Source organism: Corylus avellana, chromosome ca8 (genome assembly GCF_901000735.1).
Source record: "Corylus avellana chromosome ca8, CavTom2PMs-1.0".
Lineage (NCBI taxonomy): Eukaryota > Viridiplantae > Streptophyta > Magnoliopsida > Fagales > Betulaceae > Corylus > Corylus avellana.
In genome coordinates this window covers 7,782,447-7,800,960 of record NC_081548.1, presented here as the reverse complement: position 1 = coordinate 7,800,960, position 18,514 = coordinate 7,782,447, and the positions used below count along the sequence as shown (strand labels likewise).

The 18,514-nt window shown below is 36.4% G+C and overlaps 2 protein-coding genes across 2 annotated transcripts; one reads left to right on the top strand and one right to left on the bottom strand.

The window, feature by feature from the left end:
• Nucleotides 1-110: 110 nt before the first annotated feature.
• LOC132189803 (leucine-rich repeat receptor protein kinase HPCA1-like) lies at nt 111-8,231 on the bottom strand. Its single transcript, XM_059604597.1, has 19 exons — nt 7,808-8,231; nt 7,559-7,676; nt 6,871-6,942; nt 6,137-6,211; nt 5,972-6,043; nt 5,687-5,848; nt 5,506-5,580; nt 5,050-5,121; nt 4,885-4,956; nt 4,719-4,787; nt 4,546-4,620; nt 4,170-4,241; nt 3,857-3,994; nt 3,261-3,727; nt 2,974-3,120; nt 2,740-2,876; nt 2,329-2,548; nt 1,807-2,042; nt 111-755 (listed from the first exon to the last, which is right to left on the bottom strand). The coding sequence occupies exons 1-19, from the start codon at nt 7,887-7,889 to the stop codon at nt 282-284; spliced, it is 2,835 nt and encodes a 944-aa protein (XP_059460580.1). The 5' UTR covers nt 7,890-8,231; the 3' UTR covers nt 111-281.
• Nucleotides 8,232-9,744: 1,513 nt separating this feature from the next.
• Nucleotides 9,745-14,708, top strand: LOC132190817 (probable isoaspartyl peptidase/L-asparaginase 2). Its single transcript, XM_059605856.1, has 2 exons — nt 9,745-9,761; nt 13,608-14,708. Exons 1-2 carry the CDS (start codon nt 9,745-9,747, stop codon nt 14,620-14,622), a joined length of 1,032 nt encoding a protein of 343 aa, XP_059461839.1. The 3' UTR covers nt 14,623-14,708.
• The last annotated feature ends 3,806 nt before the right edge of the window (nt 14,709-18,514 follow it).

Below are 18,514 nucleotides of genomic sequence, written 5' to 3'. Positions count from 1 at the left end.
CACATAATACTGTTTTCTTCAGTATTTTAGGGCATCTACAAATATTGGAAACTTGTCTCCAGATTAATGGAGGTATGTCATTCTTACATTTTATTTATACATGCTACGGAGAAAGAACAGATTTATTATTGAAATATTCTAACAATAAATGGTTATTTAACATGAGTATCCATGTTTCATGTATAAGATAGATGAACTGGTTTCTCTAACATATACGAAGAAACCAAAAAAAAAAAAAAAAATTCCTACCAAGTTGAGCATTCTAAATTGTGAAATGATATTCACTTAGGATCTATCATTGAAGGAGGGAAGGAACCACTGTAATTAAAGCCATCATCGATGTAAGGGTGGTCGTAATGGCCTTTGCCGGCTACATCATAAGTTTCCGAAGTTGATGCAGATTCAACAATGGGGTTCAACCCAAAAGGTTGCATAATGTTTTCAATTTCTTTTACCACCTCACCCATTGTAGGCCTTTTGGCCCCTGATTCTTCAACACACCTCATTGCCAGGTCCACAAACTTTTCTAAACCTTTTAGAGTTGTTCCCAAACCAATGGCTGGGTCAAGAATTTCATGAAGATTGTATAACTCTTTTGTCTTATCCATTGCATTCCTTACCTCTTTCACGATATGCTTCCCTCGCTCTATTGGCCTTCTTGCAGTTATTAGCTCCAACAGTAGCACTCCAAAACTATAGACATCACTCTTCTCAGTCAACTGTTGGGTCATGTAATATTCAGGATCCATGTAGCCCTAAAACAATGAAGAAAATCCATAGTCCACATTCAAAATTTCAATAAATGTTGTGAAATCTGCAACAAAGATAAGCCTTTAATTTGCATTGCTAGAGATTTGAAAAATGCCCCTCGCTCTACTATGGAGGCTGCAGGGTCATAAATTGCACATCTCTTTCCCACCACTTAATTACATGGTGGTTTTTTATTAGAACAGAATTCTTAGAATATAAGAAGAGTTAGAAGACTACACAAAAGTCATAGGAGTTATAGTATTAATGAAGAGTTACTTGAGATATAAATCACTTGAAGTAGAAGAGTTTGTAACGTGTAATAGAGAATTGTTAAGGTCTAGAGTCTTAAATTGTAACGTGTAAGAATTGTTGTGTATGCAAATGTAAAGAGTAGTTAATACACATAAGTGAACCCACATCCATTAGCTTAGGCTTTTGGGTTAGAAGTGGTGTCCTAATATGTATATTAACTTACTCTAGTTTGACTCTATTGGTGTTTTTCTCCCCAACAATTGGTATTAGAGTCCATGGTTAGCTTCCGTTGCTGCTGATACGAGTGTCTTGGTTTGATGCATTTGATTTGACTCCAATAAAAATAGTGTCGTTTCTCTTGAAGTATGTGTGACACACTTGTGCGAGGAGAAATTTGGTCAAGTGTAGAGAAGACTCACAAGTGAGGGGAGATTTGTTGTGTATGCATTTGTGATGTTTGTGTCCCATATTGAGCAAGTATAAACTAAAAAAGTAGTTAATATACTAAAGTGGACCTAAGCCCATTAGCTTAGGCTTTTGGGCTAAAAGTGGTGTCCAAATATATATATTAATGTACTATTGTTTGACTCCATGGTGTTTCTCTCCCCAACAAGAACTGATGAGTTGCATGTGGTTTATTATAAATGGAAGACAATTCCTCCCATTAATTTAAGGGGGAGTCAAAACCCAAAACCTTGTGTTCATATAAATCTAACGTTCTTGAAGTAATAGAAGTGGGTGTGTGTGGTGCATGCATAAAGCTTTCCCATGACATTGGCATGCATATCAGAGTTTTACACTCACCAATGTTCCTTTGACTTGAGTGGAGACATAACTCCTTTGGCTGTCAGACATAGGCTTGGAGAGTCCAAAATCAGCAACTTTTGCATTTAAACTTTCATCCAGTAGGATGTTATTTGATTTGATGTCTCTATGTATAATGGGAGGATCCGCATGTTCATGTAGATAGACCAAACCCCTGGCTGCACCAAGGGCTACTCTAAGCCTTCCCATCCAATCCAACCTTATTCCTGACTTCCCTGCATAATAGATGATATATATGTTATCAAATAAAAGACAAATGATTGTGTTCTTAGAAATCTTCTGCAGAAAAAAGGTTTTCTTCATTGCCTATATATGTTCATGTTCTGCTATGATTTTCTTCATTGCTTGTCTCCCAACTAATGCCTTAAGGGTGGGTGACAAACATTAAAAGCTAATAAACTGAAGAATTCAATGTGATATGGCAATAAGTTTTGCAATGTAGGTTTCAACCTTGCCAGAATTTATATTCAGAGGAGAATGTGAAGAATTGGATGGAAGTACCTGAAAGACTATCCATCACAGTACCATTTGGAATATACTCATATACCAACATTTGTTCAGCTTGCTCAAAACAGAAACCCTCAAGGATGACAAGATTCTTGTGATGGACTCTTGATAGAAGTTCAATCTCAGTTTTGAATTCATGCCCACCTTGCATAGAATCTCTTTGAGCTCGTTTAATGGCAATTCGTTTCCCAGTGGAAAGAGTCCCCTGATAGACCTGTAAAATAGTAGAGAATATTGTGAGAAATTTGTAAGTTTGGTTTAACTAGAAAAAGTTCTTTCAAAAAGAAATACTTAATTTCTTTTTTTTTTTTCCTTTTTTAAGGAATCAAGTTGCAGTAAAGCAAAACTATTCGTTCTGTTATGTAAATAATGATTTAGTTATGATGAGAGACAATCAAAAGCAACCTTCCCATAACCTCCAGATCCAATGCCATTCGCTTCCAAAAAATTGTTGGTGTATTTCCTAATCTCTTCAAAAGAGAACCGTCTGGGTCCTTTTAATTGGGGAACACCACCACTTCCCATATTCACATCCCAATTTGCTGCATTTTTTGTGACATGATAGCACTATTAAGCCGTAGAAAATCCACATGATTAACTACAAGGTGCTAATCTGTTCCAAAATTATGCCTATCTTACCAAAGGGATTATTCTGTTCAGTAGCTCTTTCTGCTCTTTTCTTTTGGTGGAAAGCATATAATCCTGCAAGGACTAGTAATAACAGGAGGAGAGAACCACCAACTGCTGCTCCAATTATAATGCCTCTGCTTTTCCCTTTGTTTGATCCTGTAGGTACCTCAATGATGTGTGAGAGAGAGTGAGATAGACACAAAGAATTCATCATGATAATATTGAACAAATATCACAATGCAATGAGCAAAAATCATAACTATTATTTTTCAGTTCAGTGTCAAACTCAGACTTACCTGTATAGTAAGCAATAAGAAAATAGGGTCCAAACAGACGTGGTGGGTTGAAACTCATGTTGTTAAGCACATATCCAATCATAGTAATTCCCGTTTCATTGAAACGGCCTTCTCCTGATGGGAAAACGTCCATGCTCAATAAAAGGTAGCCAAATGAGTCTATGGTGGGATTACTAAGGGAAACTGAATCCACAGGTTGTTTAGAGGACTCGAAAGTTTTCATGAGCAAATCCTCTAGAGCTACAAAGTAACTTGTGTTTAGCAAGTCTAAGGTGGAAAGAGCTCTGAAGAATAGAGTGCCCTTGTATGGATAGCCACATTTGCAGTTGGGGCTGGCAACCTGATCCGAACTGCAGGAAAGTTGCAAGCAGTTGGGTGGCATCGAATTTGGCAAACTTGATGGGGAATTATTGCAGTAACTCTCTGTCACTTGACCTGTCACCTCACAAACTGGGTTACCCTCAAGTCTGCAAAATGTTGCAGATAATTACAAGAAGTAAAGGTTGTAGCTAATAGTACTAGTTTGGTCAATTAACTTCCAAAAAGTAATCAAAAAGAAGAAGAAATGACAAAGATAATTGAAGTTTAGGGCTTACGATATCGTGATGTTGTTTCCTCCAGTTATTGGTTCAAATTTAGCAATAAAATTGTTCCGCAAAATGATGCGTTGCAATTCGTGGCTATACGTGGTACTAATATTCAGGGTGCCATTGAGATTGTTGTTGCTCAGATCCCTGTGCCACATTTCAGACAATCACCTCATAACCATAATTGCCATTCTATGAAGATATTTATGCACTTCCATGTGCTCAAATAAATTTTACATGTTTGTTTTTGTTTGGATACTATAAAGTCTACACAAGAATGAAATTGAATGGTGGTGATACTTGAGATCAAGCTGATACTCACACTATCTCTATATTGGGAGGGCTGAACAGGTTAGCAGGAATTGGTCCTTCAAGTTGTGTTCGTTCCATCATTCTGCCATACAAGGTCATTATGTTTATGAGCATTGAGCACTTTAAACCTCCCTTTGGCTTTACCAAATTCTTAATTGCATTCATATACACACGAGAAGTGCTACACTTCCAAAAACATTTCTCCAAAATATGGTCCCTAAATGATGTGTTACAATCCTATGCAATCTATTATTTTGGGAAATGTGTCACCATCTCATGTGATTGTGACACATCATTTGGGAACTAAATTTTGGATAAAAAATTCGGTAAGTGTAGCATTTCTCAACACACACAAACACAGAGTATGGGGGGTGAGTGAAACATACAATGTTGTCAAAGACTGTAAGGAAGAAATCCAAGGAGGAACACCAGAACTATCAAAACTGTTATTGCTCATATCCCTGCAGATTACATTTTATTAAAAGAATGATATCATAACAGATTTGGGTCTGTGACCATGTCTATGTGAAATTCAGTCAGCATAACTATTACTACTTACACATAGTTGAGGAGGTTCATGCTAGTAAGGTTGGGCATAGGGCCAGTAAGGTTGTTGTTGGACAGGGCCCTGCAAACAGATAACAATAAGCCTCTCTTAATTAGTGAAATAATTTTTTGGCAACAAGTTTCAAGCTTTAATTAGTATGTTTATCTTTTCTGCTTACAGCTCGTGAACATGTGCAAGATTAGTGATATTTGGAGGCACCAACCCACTTAGTGAATTTCTATCCAGGCGTCTGCAAACAAAACATCACAATTAGTAGAAAAAAGCATGGTAGAAGTTCACAGCTACCAATAGTCTTAATTGAGTATGTGAAACAGATACTCACACCACCTCCAAGGTCTGCACAAGTCCAAGGGTGGAAGGGATGATACCAGATAAATTATTATTATCAAAAAGCCTGCCCAGAACAAAAAAAATAGCAGGTAGAAAATTAATGTCTAAAGCTGACAGTGTTCGTATAAGTTCGTATAACTATTTAGATATTGAAATAAAAAGTCTCATTCTCAATTTCAATACTAAAGACATTTACTCTGGTTTTCTACATTAGAACAAAAGATGCTGCATACTCAATACCCATTAGACAAAGTGCATGAAGGGGATGCCATATTAGATATATATATATATACATTTCCATGATGACTATGGAGTCATTATTGAAATCTCGCCACCTGTTTTCTCTACTAGTCGTACCATATAGGCGAACGACTAATGAATAGATTTTTGTCAGCCACTTAAGCTATAATTACAAATTCTTGGAAATAGATAGTTTAATAAAGCTTACACATGTATGAGTTTCATATTTGAGCTGAAAAGTTGAGGTGGAATTGTGCCCGATAGCTGGTTCTTTCCAAGATGACTGTTTAGATGATGAAGGAAGCTTAGATAGTTATTAATTACAGAAAACAAAATGGTAGTGCAAAAAAGAATTAATCAGCATGAAATCTGAGTGAGACTTGACATACAAGTGCTTTGTTTGAAGTAGCATATCAAGACCAGATTTATTCCCACTAGAGACTGGGATGGATCCACTAAGCTCGTTCTCAGTAAGGTCCAAATAATCTAGATTGGACAGATTACCTATTGAACTTGGAATTTGTCCAGAGAAATTATTAGAATTCAGAGCTCTGCAAGTAACAGCAATGAATGGTTCCAGAACATTAGACAGCCTCAGCCAAAAGGAACTTCATGTGTATTTATTTGCCATTGCAGTAAAACAATAATAGAAGTACAATCTGAAAAAGCCTTACAGATAGAGTAGCTGCTGCAGAGATCCGATTTCATTTGGAATAGGACCAGAGAATCCACAACCAGTCAGGCATCTGGAGTGCATATGGAAATCCAACAGGTTAACTTCAAGGATTTTAAACACACCAATCAGTTATGAAATATAATGGCAATCAGTATTTCCTCACAAGATTGATAGCTTCTTCAAATTCCCAATTGCTTGTGGTAGCGGTCCTGTCATGAACTTGTTGGAAGATAGATCCCTATATCAAGAAGTTGGTAATCAGGAATGAATTGAAAAAGCTACTACTAGATACTGCATCTAATTCTAAGAACAATATTGGAAAACAGAAAATGAAATACTCTTAAGAGTGCGTTACTGAGTAACTTTCCTCAAAAAATTATTTGCCCAACGAATTGGCATATTCTAGCTTGGATTAACTACTTTAGAAGCATTGTACATCGAACTACCACGCACACACGTACTAGAGAATACACACAAGTGCATACACAGTTTTGTGTGAGTTGGGCCTTATAAATACTAACTTGACTTTCTCTTTTCTCTTCTTCTAAAGTTTTTAAAACTGTTCATTTAAAACATTTCCAAACCACAAAATAGATATATATGCAAACTAATTTTGAAATTTGTTTTACCACCAACTATGAAGATCTTGAATTTCATTTCATTTAAACAAGCAAAAGAAATCCATTTTTGTTGGTTAGTTTCTAAGAAACAAGTCTTAGAGATAAAGAGCAGCCCTGGCATATGAGGCATATGCTGCACCTAATGTACACTAAAGCTTAAGATACATGAGCACTGCAGTCAGATAAGAAATATGGCATCCAAATGTTGGTTCAACACATTATCTCTGAATGGATTCCCATGAAAATAAAAGAGGCTACGTGCAATTACAAGACTTACAGAGTCTGTAACTCAGATAATGACCCGATATCTCCCGATAGCTGACCCATCAAATTCATGCTTGTCAATATTCTGAAATTGAGTGCAATCAGATTAATAAAAATTTGGGAACTATGGAATAAAATAAAGCAAAATAGAATCTGTATGGGAATGACTGAATCCTTGAACATTAAGGCGAATATGAATCTGTCTCTAGAGAAATATTGCCTCGCACTTATATAATAAGTTTTGCAAAAGGGAATACAACAATTATGTCCACAGGATACAATACTTGCTCGAATGTAATGTACATATTGCAAACTTTGAACACTACTCTAAAAAAGGCAGATAAGAAAAAGAGAGAAAAGAAAATTTTTAACAGCAGCAGATAAAAAAAGTATCTTTGAATTTCATGAAAATTTACTTTTACAGAGTTATGGAAGCAGTTTATTACTATTGAAATGGCAGTTTTTTACTGTTAAAAAATAGCTGCTAAAATCTAACTATTGGGTGACCAGTAGAGCATGTGTCTTTCCAAAAGCCATTCTAGACAATCCCTTAAAAAGCACAAAAAATTCTCATAGCTTTCCAATCCAGGACAAAGAGTAAGACAAAAAATAGAGAGAAAGTTGAAATATTTTAAAGGAAACTATAATTTTCATGAAATAATTTTCAAACACCAGCAAGAGAATGGGGGCAAAGAACTTACATGGAGGTTACACGTGAATTGATGCACTCAATTCCTACCCAACCGCCACAAGGATCAGAGCCCACCCAATTGGATGGTTTGTTTTCCCAGCTACTCCCGAGAGCCATTAGAGCAGCAGCTGCATCAAAAATTAAAGTGCAATGTTGGAATTCAGTCACCAAAAATCAAACACAGAGAAGGATTCAAGTAGCTTTTGCCACCTGCATGGAATGATAGCACAAAAATAACAAATTAATCCGAAGAACATACCATCATTTGGGTCTGTCTGTGCTGCTATGACTAAAAATTTGATGAACGCAAGCAGCAGTAGCACCTGACTCCTTTGACCCATCACTCAAAAGAAGAACAAGATTCAAACCGACAATTCTTGAGTACGAAAGATCCTTACAGAAGTTTCAGATGGTAACCATCTTTCATCCTCCGAGAATTTCAAGCACATGCAAAGGGTTGACTCAATAACATTCACTCATTCAAAAACTTTTTCTTATCAACGTAAATATCAACAAAAGACATCAAAATCTTAAACACCTTCAAAATCTCTCAGACATGAAAAGAGCTGCCCTCCCTGTCAGAATGTTTCCTGGAAACAATTTGTAGCAATTTGCAATAAGCTCCCTAGAGTTAAAAAAGTAACATAAAACTCTAGTTTTTTTTGAAGAGATTCATGTTCAGTATTTATCAGGAAGCCAAATTGTTGGGTGAGCAGAAAGTGCCTTAATTACTATGGTCTTAAAGTTGACCAACTCTGTCTTCAATATTCACAAATAATAAAGCAAAATGTCAGAAAGGCTCTTTTTTAATTGGTTCTCTTTTTTCTCAGCCCTTTTCATAGTTTTACTCATCATTTTGATTTAAAAATCTATTAGCTTTAAGAGTTTGACCACTATTATGGCAAGTTGCTGAACTATCTTTAGATTCTCCAAATTTTTAGTCCAACAACTTACAAAAATTTGAACAACGTTAAATTATCTTCAAGAATGTCATCGTTGTTTCTTTTGAAAAGTCCTTGGTTCTTTGTGTGAATCCACACAAAAACTTTTTAAAAGAAATTGGTTTATTAGTTGACTTTCTCTGGATGACTCTAAGATATAGATATATATATATATATATATATCACATTTCCAAATTCATCTCCTAAAGAATATATAAAATAGGGCTTACAATTTTAATACGACTCAAAAACACTACACGAACATGACACGAAAAAACAGGTATTGGGTTTGGCCTTATTGGGTTCGGATCTTAATCGAGTCTACCAAATTAAAACTCGGTTAATTTCGTGTCTGGCAGATCGACCTGCCAGACCCGTTTACAAAAAAAAGTAACAAAAATCCTAAACCCTAAAAGTCGGGAATTATTTTTGTGTCTTTGGTGGTTCGTAATTATTTTTGTCTTTCCTCTTAAGATTTCTTTATAGCTAACAAAATTAATGATCCAAATAGTAGAGTATAAGCATGTGAGTGAAAATTAATTAAGTTTTATGTGGAAACATATTATAAGAGTAATTGGTTAATATAACTCAATTGAGTTCAAATTCCCAAAGAGTTAATCTCCTCTGAAGTGTTATCAAAGTTGGCTTAAGAGCTATCTTCTATGTGGTTGACATTTGTGATTATTGGGTACAATTCCTTCAAATTAAACTGGTGTTTGATGCGAATAAGTTATATAGTTTAAGTTGTTGGAAATAATTTGGATGGTGCAGAAAATACTTATTGAAGTAAAATAATAACAATCTAAAAATTAATTTTTGAAAATTGCTAATTTTGTGAATGTTTTTATTAACAATTGCATTGGTATTAATGTATTATTATTACATTTTTTTTATTTTAGGGTTTAGGGTTTTTTTAACGGGTCAGGTAGGATCGGGTTACCTTTTAACTTATAAAAATTTGAACAACGTTAAATTATCTTCAAGAATGTCAACATTGTTTCTTTTGAAAAGTCCTTTGTTCTTTGTGTGAATCCACACAAAAACTTTTCAAAAGAAATTGGTTTATTAGTTGACTTTCTCTGGATGACTCCAAGAAATTTATCTTTATCAATGATATTGCTAAGTCAGAAAAGATACAAGGATCAAGAGCTCTATATATATATATATATATATATTACGTGTCCAAATTCATCTCCTAAAGAATATATAAAATAGGGCTGACAATTTTAACACGACTCGCGAACCCTACACGAATATGACGCGAAAAAACAGGTATTGAGTTTGGCCTTATTGGGTTCAAATCTTAATCGGGTCTATCAGATTAAGACCCGGTGAATATCGTGTTTGGCAGGTCGACACGCCAGACTCGTTTAAAAAAATAAAGTAACAAAAATCCTAAACCCTAAAAGTCGGGAATTATTTTTGTGTGTCTTTCATGGTTTGTAATTATTTTTGTCTTTCCTCTTATGATTTCTTGATAGCTAACAAAATTAATGATCCAAATTGTAGAGTAGAAGCATGTGAGTGAAAATTAATTAAGTTTTATGTGGAAACATATTATAAGAGTAATTGGTTAATATAACTCAATTGAGTCCAAATTCCCAAAGAGTTAATCTCCTCTAAAGTGTTATCAAAGCCTGCTTAAGAGCTATCTTCTATGTGGTTGACATTTGTGATTATTGGGTACAATTCCTTCAAATTAAACTTGTGGTTTGATGCGAATAAGTTGTATAGTTTAAGTTGTTGGAAATAATTTGGATGGTGCACAAAATACTTATTGAAATAAAGTAATAACAACCTGAAAATTAATTTTTGAAAATTGCTAATTTTGTGTTAATGTATTATTATTACATTTTTATTTTATTTTAGGGTTTAAGGTTTTCTTAACGGGTCGGGTAGGGTCGGGTTACCTTTTAATTTATAAAAAATTTGAACAACGTTAAATTATCTTCAAGAATGTCAACATTGTTTCTTTTGAAAAGTCCTTCGTTCTTTGTGTGAATCCACACAAAAACCTTTCAAAAGAAATTGGTTTATTAGTTGACTTTCTCTGGATGACTCCAAGAAATTTATCTTTATCAATGATATTGCGAAGTCAGAAAAGATACAAGGATCAAGAGCTCTATATATATATATTACGTGTCCAAATTCATCTCCTAAAGAATATATAAAATAGGGCTGACAATTGTAACACGACTCGCGAACCCTACACGAATATGACACGAAAAAACAGGTATTGAGTTTGACCTTATTGGGTTCAGATCTTAATCGGGTCTAACAGATTAAGACCGGGTTAATTTCGTGTTTGGCAGGTCGACGCGCCAGACCCATTTAAAAAAATAAAGTAACAAAAATCCTAAACCCTAAAAGTCGGGAATTATTTTTGTGTGTCTTTCATGGTTTATAATTATTTTTGTCTTTCCTCTTATGATTTCTTGATAGCTAACAAAATTAATGATCCAAATTGTAGAGTATAAGCATGTGAGTGAAAATTAATTAAGTTTTATGTGGAAACATATTATAAGAGTAATTGGTTAATATAACTCAATTGAGTCCAAATTCCCAAAGAGTTAATCTCTTCTAAAGTGTTATCAAAGCCGGCTTAAGAGCTATCTTCTATGTGGTTGACATTTGTGATTATTGGGAACAATTCCTTCAAATTAAACTGGTGGTTTGATGCGAATAAGTTATATAGTTTAAGTTGTTGGAAATAATTTGGATGGTGCACAAAATACTTATTGAAATAAAATAATAACAATCTGAAATTTAATTTTTAAAAATTGCTAATTTTGTGAATGTTTTTATTAACAATTGCATTGGTATTAATGTATTATTATTACTTTTTTATTTTATTTTAGGGTTTAGGGTTTTTTCAACGGGTCGAGTAGGGTCGGGTTACCTTTTAACTTATAAAAAATTGAACAACGTTAAATTATCTTCAAGAATGTCAACGTTGTTTCTTTTGAAAAGTCCTTAGTTCTTTGTGTGAATCCACCCAAAAACTTTTCATCAAAAGAAATTGGTTTATAAGTTGACTTTCTCTGGATGACTCCAAGAAATTTATCTTTATCAAGGATATTGCTAAGTCAGAAAAGATACAAGGATCAAGAGCTCTATATATATATTACGTGTCCAAATTCATCTCCTAAAGAATATATAAAATAGGGCTGACAATTTTAACACGACTCGCGAGCCCTACACGAACATGACACAAAAAAACAAGTATTAGGTTTGGCCATATTGAGTTCGGATCTTAATCGGGTCTAACAGATTAAGACCCGGTTAATTTTGTGTCTGCCAGGTTGACACGCCAGACCCGTTTTAAAAAAAAAAGTAACAAAAATCCTAAACCCTAAAAGTCGGGAATTATTTTTGTGTCTTTTTCATGGTTTGTAATTATTTTTGTCTTTCCTCTTATGATTTCTTGATAGCTAACAAAATTAATGATTGAAATTGTAGAGTATAAGCATGTGAGTGAAAATTAATTAAGTTTTATGTGGAAACATAATATAAGAGTAATTGGTTAATATAACTCAATTGAGTCCAAATTCCCAAAGAGTTAATCTCCTCTAAAGTGTTATCAAAGCCGGCTTAAGAGCTATTTTCTATGTGGTTGATATTTGTGATTATTGGGTACAATTCCTTCAAATTAAACTGGTGGTTTGATGCGAATAAGTAGTATAGTTTAAGTTGTTGGAAGTAATTTGGATGGTGCACAAAATACTTATTGAAATAAAATAATAACAATCTGAAAATTAATTTTTGAAAATTGCTAATTTTGTAAATGTTTTTATTAACAATTGCATTGGTATTAATGTATTATTATTACATTTTTTCATTTTAGGGTTTAGGGTTTTTTTAACGGGTCGGGTTACCTTTTAAGAGCACGGGTCATGTCTACCCGATATGACCCGGTTATTTTAAATGGATTGTATTAGGTTACCAGGCTATTTTTCGTGTTATAATCATGTCAAACCCGCAACCTGTTTAGCTAAACGGGTCGTGTTCGTGTATAGGTTAATCGTGTAACGGGTTTTTGCCGGCCCTTATAAAGCGAAAAAGGGTTGGAAACACTTGTGGATTATTAAGACTCAAAAGAAAGCATGAAAACTGGTGGAAAGTTATTCCCCCCAGCCTTGTTTCTCCTTTTCTATTTTTAATTCTATCTTTCCTTTTCCTTGAGATTTATTTTTACTTTTTTGCAGACGTCATGAAAGAAAATTATTGCCATAAGAGAATTAAATAACCCCTTATTTGACTCATAACTAGCAAACTGCATGTATCACCCACACCATGTTATCATCATCAAGTCCTCACCATAAGCAAAAATCCTAGGTTTTTTTTTTAAAAAAAAATTGGTTTTTAAATGATGTGTCACCATTTAATATGATTTATTATTTTAGTAAATAGATGCATAAGGTGATGCGATGATGACATATCATTTGAGAATCAAATTTTTGAATTTATTTTTTAAGAAATATAACATTTTTCTTAATATTATTGTTGAGAGCTATTGATTGGCAAACTAATTTGACAAAAATGATTATATAATATTAGTGTAAAATATACCATTAAACAAAATAATAAGCCTAATTAGTAAAACCAACTCCACAACCAGTCAGTCATCTCCAGCAAGTTTAATTATTGCCAATTATCAGTTAAGGCGGAAAAGCTTTTTGACTTCTGAACATATATAAATGCAACTCTAAGGAATTGAGTAAGGAGCCTGTCAGGGGTTGTTTGCCAATTGAGCTAAAAAAAAAAAACCTAAACTATTCGTTTCAAATTTAAATTTAATATTTTTACTTTTTATATCACATTAATCACATTTTATTATTATTTAAATAAAAAAAATCAGTACAAAATAAATTTTTTTTACTTTTCCATATCAAACTTTCTTACCTTTTTCACGCATCAATCAAATCTTGTTACATTTGTAGACCACTTTCTTTTTTCACGCCAATGGCAAAGAGCCCCCCTTAAGGTCTGAACAATGAGTTCCTATAATGGATGAAAATTATTAACTTGTAAATGCTTTGTTGTTTGTAATAAGGAGATGTATGAGGTTCTAGAAAAGAAAGCAAAAGAGTGAACACACACACCACAAGGCTAAAAAAGGGAGGAGCGTGAGACGAAGAGAGAGAAAAAAAAAAAGGGTGGGTGGGCTATTGCTGTGCATGGAGGCGCTGGAGTGGACCCAAATCTCCCTCAACAGCGTCAAGAGGAGGCCAAACAACTCCTTACTCGCTGCCTGAATCTCGGGATCTCCGCTCTTCGTTCCAACCTTTCTGCCATTGATGTCGTCGAACTCGTTGTCAGAGAACTGGAAACCGATCCTCTGTTCAATTCTGGCCGTGGATCTGCCCTGACGGCGAAAGGAACCGCGGAGATGGAAGCGAGCATCATGGATGGGCATGGGAGAAGATGCGGCGCCGTTTCGGGCTTGACCACCGTCAAGAACCCGGTCTCTCTCGCCAGGCTCGTGATGGACAAATCTCCTCACTCCTACCTTGCCTTTTCTGGTGCCGAAGAGTTCGCCAGGCAACAGGGTGTGGAGGTTGTCGACAACGAATATTTCATCACGGAAGAAAACGTGGGAATGCTGAAATTGGCAAAGGAAGCGAACGCCATCGTGTTTGATTACAGGGTTCCAGCCGTCGGATTGGAGACATGCGGCGCCGTTGCAGAGAGTCCAATTATGATGAACGGGCTCCCAATCAGCGTGTACGCGCCAGAGACGGTTGGGTGCGTGGTGGTGGACAGCCAGGGCCGGTGCGCGGCAGCCACGTCGACCGGGTGGCTGATGAACAAAATGAGCGGTCGCATTGGAGACTCGCCCATGATAGGCGCTGGGACCTACGCGTGTAATATCTGTGGGGTCTCGTGCACAGGAGAAGGGGAGGCCATCATACGGGGCACCCTGGCGCGTGAGGTGGCGGCAGTGATGGAGTACAAGGGCCTGGGCCTTCAGGAGGCGGTGGACTTTGTGATAAAGGAGCGGCTCGATGAAGGGAAAGCTGGGCTCATAGCTGTGTCGAATAAAGGGGAAGTGGCTTGTGGGTTCAACTCAACTGGCATGTTCAGGGGCTCTGCTAGTGAGGATGGGTTCATGGAGGTTGGTATTTGGGATTAGAGGGTTTGGCCCTTGTTGTGGTGTTTCCTCATTCCTGCTCTGCTTTAGTGCTTCTTTGATGTAGTAGAAATCTTAGGTATCTTGGAAACAAAATGCCAAGTCTTTTCCAAAAAAAAAAAAAAAAAAAAAAAAATAGAAAAGAAAGCAAAAGAACAGATATTATTGTACCCTATCAACTATCAACATAAATTAAATAACCAAACTACAAAAAATAATAATAATAATAAAAAAAATTACAAAAAACCTTAGTAAATTAATCTGTACTTACTATTATTTTGTCTGTCTCTGTTGCAATAATAGAAAATTGGGGAAACTTCACTTACATTCCTGAAATATAAGAGGTTTCGCAATTATAACCTCAAATTTTAACAATTTACAATGTTGGTATTCCATGTTTTAGTACCTTTTAATTTCACCGATTGTTTGTTAAAATACACAAAATTTTTGAGGTTATATATGTAAAACTGCTTATACTTCAGAAATGTAAGTGAAGTTTCTTCAATTTTTCCACTAGCTTTAAGGTATATACAACAATCAACAAATTTTTTACGAAATCGTATGAAGAAATCACATTGTTGAATTTAAGATACCATTGGCAGGAGATCACTTAAATCCATATATAAACTTATTCAGCTTGTAAACTAGGGAACATGATCATCTCCAGTCCAAAATGGACTGGAGAATATCTAGTTAATAGTCAGGATCTCTTTAAAGAGATCATGAGGCCATAAATAAGACATATGTCCCATTAATAAAAAAAAAATTATAAAAAATTATGGGGTCACCGGACCACCGCAGTTGGGGCCGGGGGTGGCTTCGGCCACCCCAGACCATGGCCCTTGGGGGTGGTCGGACCACCCCCAAGGGCCAGATCTAAAAAAAAAAAATTTTGTTTGGCCCTTAGGGGTGGCCGGACCATGCCCAAGGGCCCTGGGGTGGCTTCGGCCACCCTAAATTGGCCAATCTGGGGTGGCAGAAGCCACCTCATGGCCCTTGGGGGTGGTCCAGCCACCCCCAAGGGCCAAACGTATTTTCTTTTTTTTTTAGTTTGGGTTTAGGGGGTGGCCGGACCACCCTTAATTTATTTTTAATTTTTAATTTTAATTTGAAATATTTTTTTTATTATTATTATTTTTTGTAGTAGGTCTCCTATTTGTGGCTCTAGGATTTCTAAGAAAAAATTTCAGCCATGAACTGGATATTCTCTAGTTCATAATGGACTGGAGAGGATCATATTCCGTAAACTAGAACGTTCGGGTTGCTTCATATACACTTCCTCCTCTAAATCACCATTAAGAAAAGTTGTTCTCACGTTCATTTGGTGAAGCTTCGAGTTAAAATGAGCCATCAAAACCAAAATTATCCTCAAAGAGTCCTTGGATACAAGAGAGAAATTGTAATTAATGCCTTCTTTTTGAGTGAACTCTTTAGTAAAAGTCTGAATTGAGATTCCCTAGAATTTCCTTTAAATTTGATATTCTCAAATTCATAAATCTTATATGTTCATCTCATCTTTTTTTTTTCTTTTTTTTTTTGAAAGAAATACATTTCAATTTCATTTATAATAATCACGAGCATAAAGCTCTTACATTGCAGGAGCACAAAGCCCTGAAAATGCAAATTATAGCCGAAGCTATAAGGATACAACATCACCTAAAACCTCCGCTAACCTATGACTAGTTTTCAATTGAAATAACAGATCTGCATAAGACAGACGCAATCCAATGCATAGGTAGCGCAAATTCCTCCTTGACCCAAAAGCCAGGATGAAGTTCACGTCCATAACTCAAAGGTTTGGACTAAAATTCACATCCACGACCTAAAAGATCTCGACCAAAGTTCAGTTCACATCCAAGCAGGCAGATCGAGTGGCCAAGCCTGATTACAAAACAGAAGCAAGAAAACTAAAATAAAACGTGGGCGAACCAAAGAGGCAGGGCTTTATTACAAGCAAATAACAGGAATGAAATGCAGACATGGAAAAAACATGAACAAAGACAATACAAGGAAAATAAAACAAACGAGAGCAGGCATACGTAGTGTGGATGCCGATTGTGCACTAGCCGGAAACCGACACCGGAAGGGAACGATGGAAGCTCGACGCGGAAAAAGCCCAAAACAGTGGACGGAGGGTGGCGAAACCGATCGCCAGCTGGCCGGAAAACCATCGCAGCAGGGGACGTTGAAGCTCAACGCTGGAGGGGCACGAGAAAAGACCTAGCGGCGGACGGTGGGCGGCAGAGCGGGCGGAGGAGATCAGTGGCGAACACAAAACAAAAACTGGGGGGAGTTTGAAAGAAACCCCCAAAATCAGCACCCACACCGAATGGCACATAAGCAAGGCTACAAGAATATCACACCAAAAACACAGTAAAAAAACAGAAAGGAAAGGAGCAGAAAACAACCAGAGAGCCCCACCATGGACAAAAGCGGAACAAAGAGGAAGGGGCGCCAGAGAAAGGGTAGGGAGGAGGCAACCCGGGCCAGAGACATTAAGTAAACTACTGGCACCCGGTGCAAGGGCAGGTGAGGGGGAGGAGGGAGGCAGCAAACGGCATCCCTCCTCCCCTCACCATGGGAGAGGGGGCTTACCTGAGGCTGGGGCTCTAGAGAGAAAGTGAGAAAACCCTAAGGCTTTAGAGAGATTAGTTATTCCTATATGTTCATCTCATCTAAGTGTTGAAAATAAGCCATGTTTCAGCATTTAATGAGGAAGCTACTCTCAAAGAATTTAATAAGCCATGTTTCCCCATTAAATGCTGAAACATGGCTTATTTTAGATTCTTAGATGAGATGAACAGATGTGATTTATGAATTTGAGAATCTCAAATTTAAAGGAAATTATAGGGGATCTCAATCCAACAAGTCTAGCCTTATGTCGTTTTACCTTATCCATAGAGTCCCTCTAGGTCTTAAAGACCCTGAAAATTCTAAAAACGACTCGAAACGACACTTATTCAAATGTCTAGGTGTTTCACAAAGATTATGCGGAATAAGATCTAATCTAACAGTTAATATTCAACCAAATACAGATATGTAATGAATATTCAAGAACACAGATATTTGGTTACGAAGAGGAAACCATTTAGAGAACTCTCTAAATGTAAAACCTCTCCGGGGCAGCCAAACCTAGGAAATCAATCCACTATAAGAAGAATAAGGAATACAAGAAGGATTACAAAACCTTTGCAATTGACACTTCTTTGCACACGACAAGCGACCCACTTGACTTCTACTGCAGTAGCTCTTTCCAGAACATCTGCACAGTTCTTCCATATGATTTCCTTTTACCGGAACTCCGATAGACTTCTCAACCGTAAATTTATCAAATGAATAGCTAAAACTCTAAGAGATTCAATTTAACGCCCACCACATATGATCTCTCTTAGCACAGCCTCCGACGAATTCTCTGGGGGTGAAAATTCGTGCCTCTCTCTTCTAGAATGATGTATATATACCCCCGACAAAACCCTAGACCTAACGCACTTAAAATCACGTTTTTGGGCCTAAAACTTACGGGGTGTCCGGACAGGTTAATGGGCTATTCGGACAGGGCTTTGCGGAGCAAAAACAAAGTTTCTGGAAATGCGGTCCGGACCCAGGGAAGGCCTGTCCGGACAGGGCATGCAATGGGTGAAACCGCATTCTGGAAATGCTGTCCAGTCTTGATCAACAACTCCGATCGATGGGCGTTTGTGGTTCGATTGAGCTGAAATTTTGTAGGGACGTTCATGACAGATGAATCTACATTATAAACGGTGGAGATTGGATTCTGACTATTCTATATCAGTGTTTGAGCTCATGAACAGTAGCCTCTGCATTTTGGAACTAAATTAAGCCAACACAAGAACTAACAGACCCATTTACAACTAACTATTGTAGCCCTAGGATA

Coding starts and splice junctions, on each gene's coding strand:
- LOC132189803 (XM_059604597.1), bottom strand. CDS start 7,889: ATGGGTCAAAGGAGTCAGGTGCTACTGCTGCTTGCGTTCATCAAATTT. Junction 5,849..5,971: donor CTGCAGCAGCTACTCTATCT/GTAAGGCTTTTT, acceptor TGTTACTTGCAG/AGCTCTGAATTCTAATAATT. Junction 4,621..4,718: donor ATGAACCTCCTCAACTATGT/GTAAGTAGTAAT, acceptor TGTAATCTGCAG/GGATATGAGCAATAACAGTT.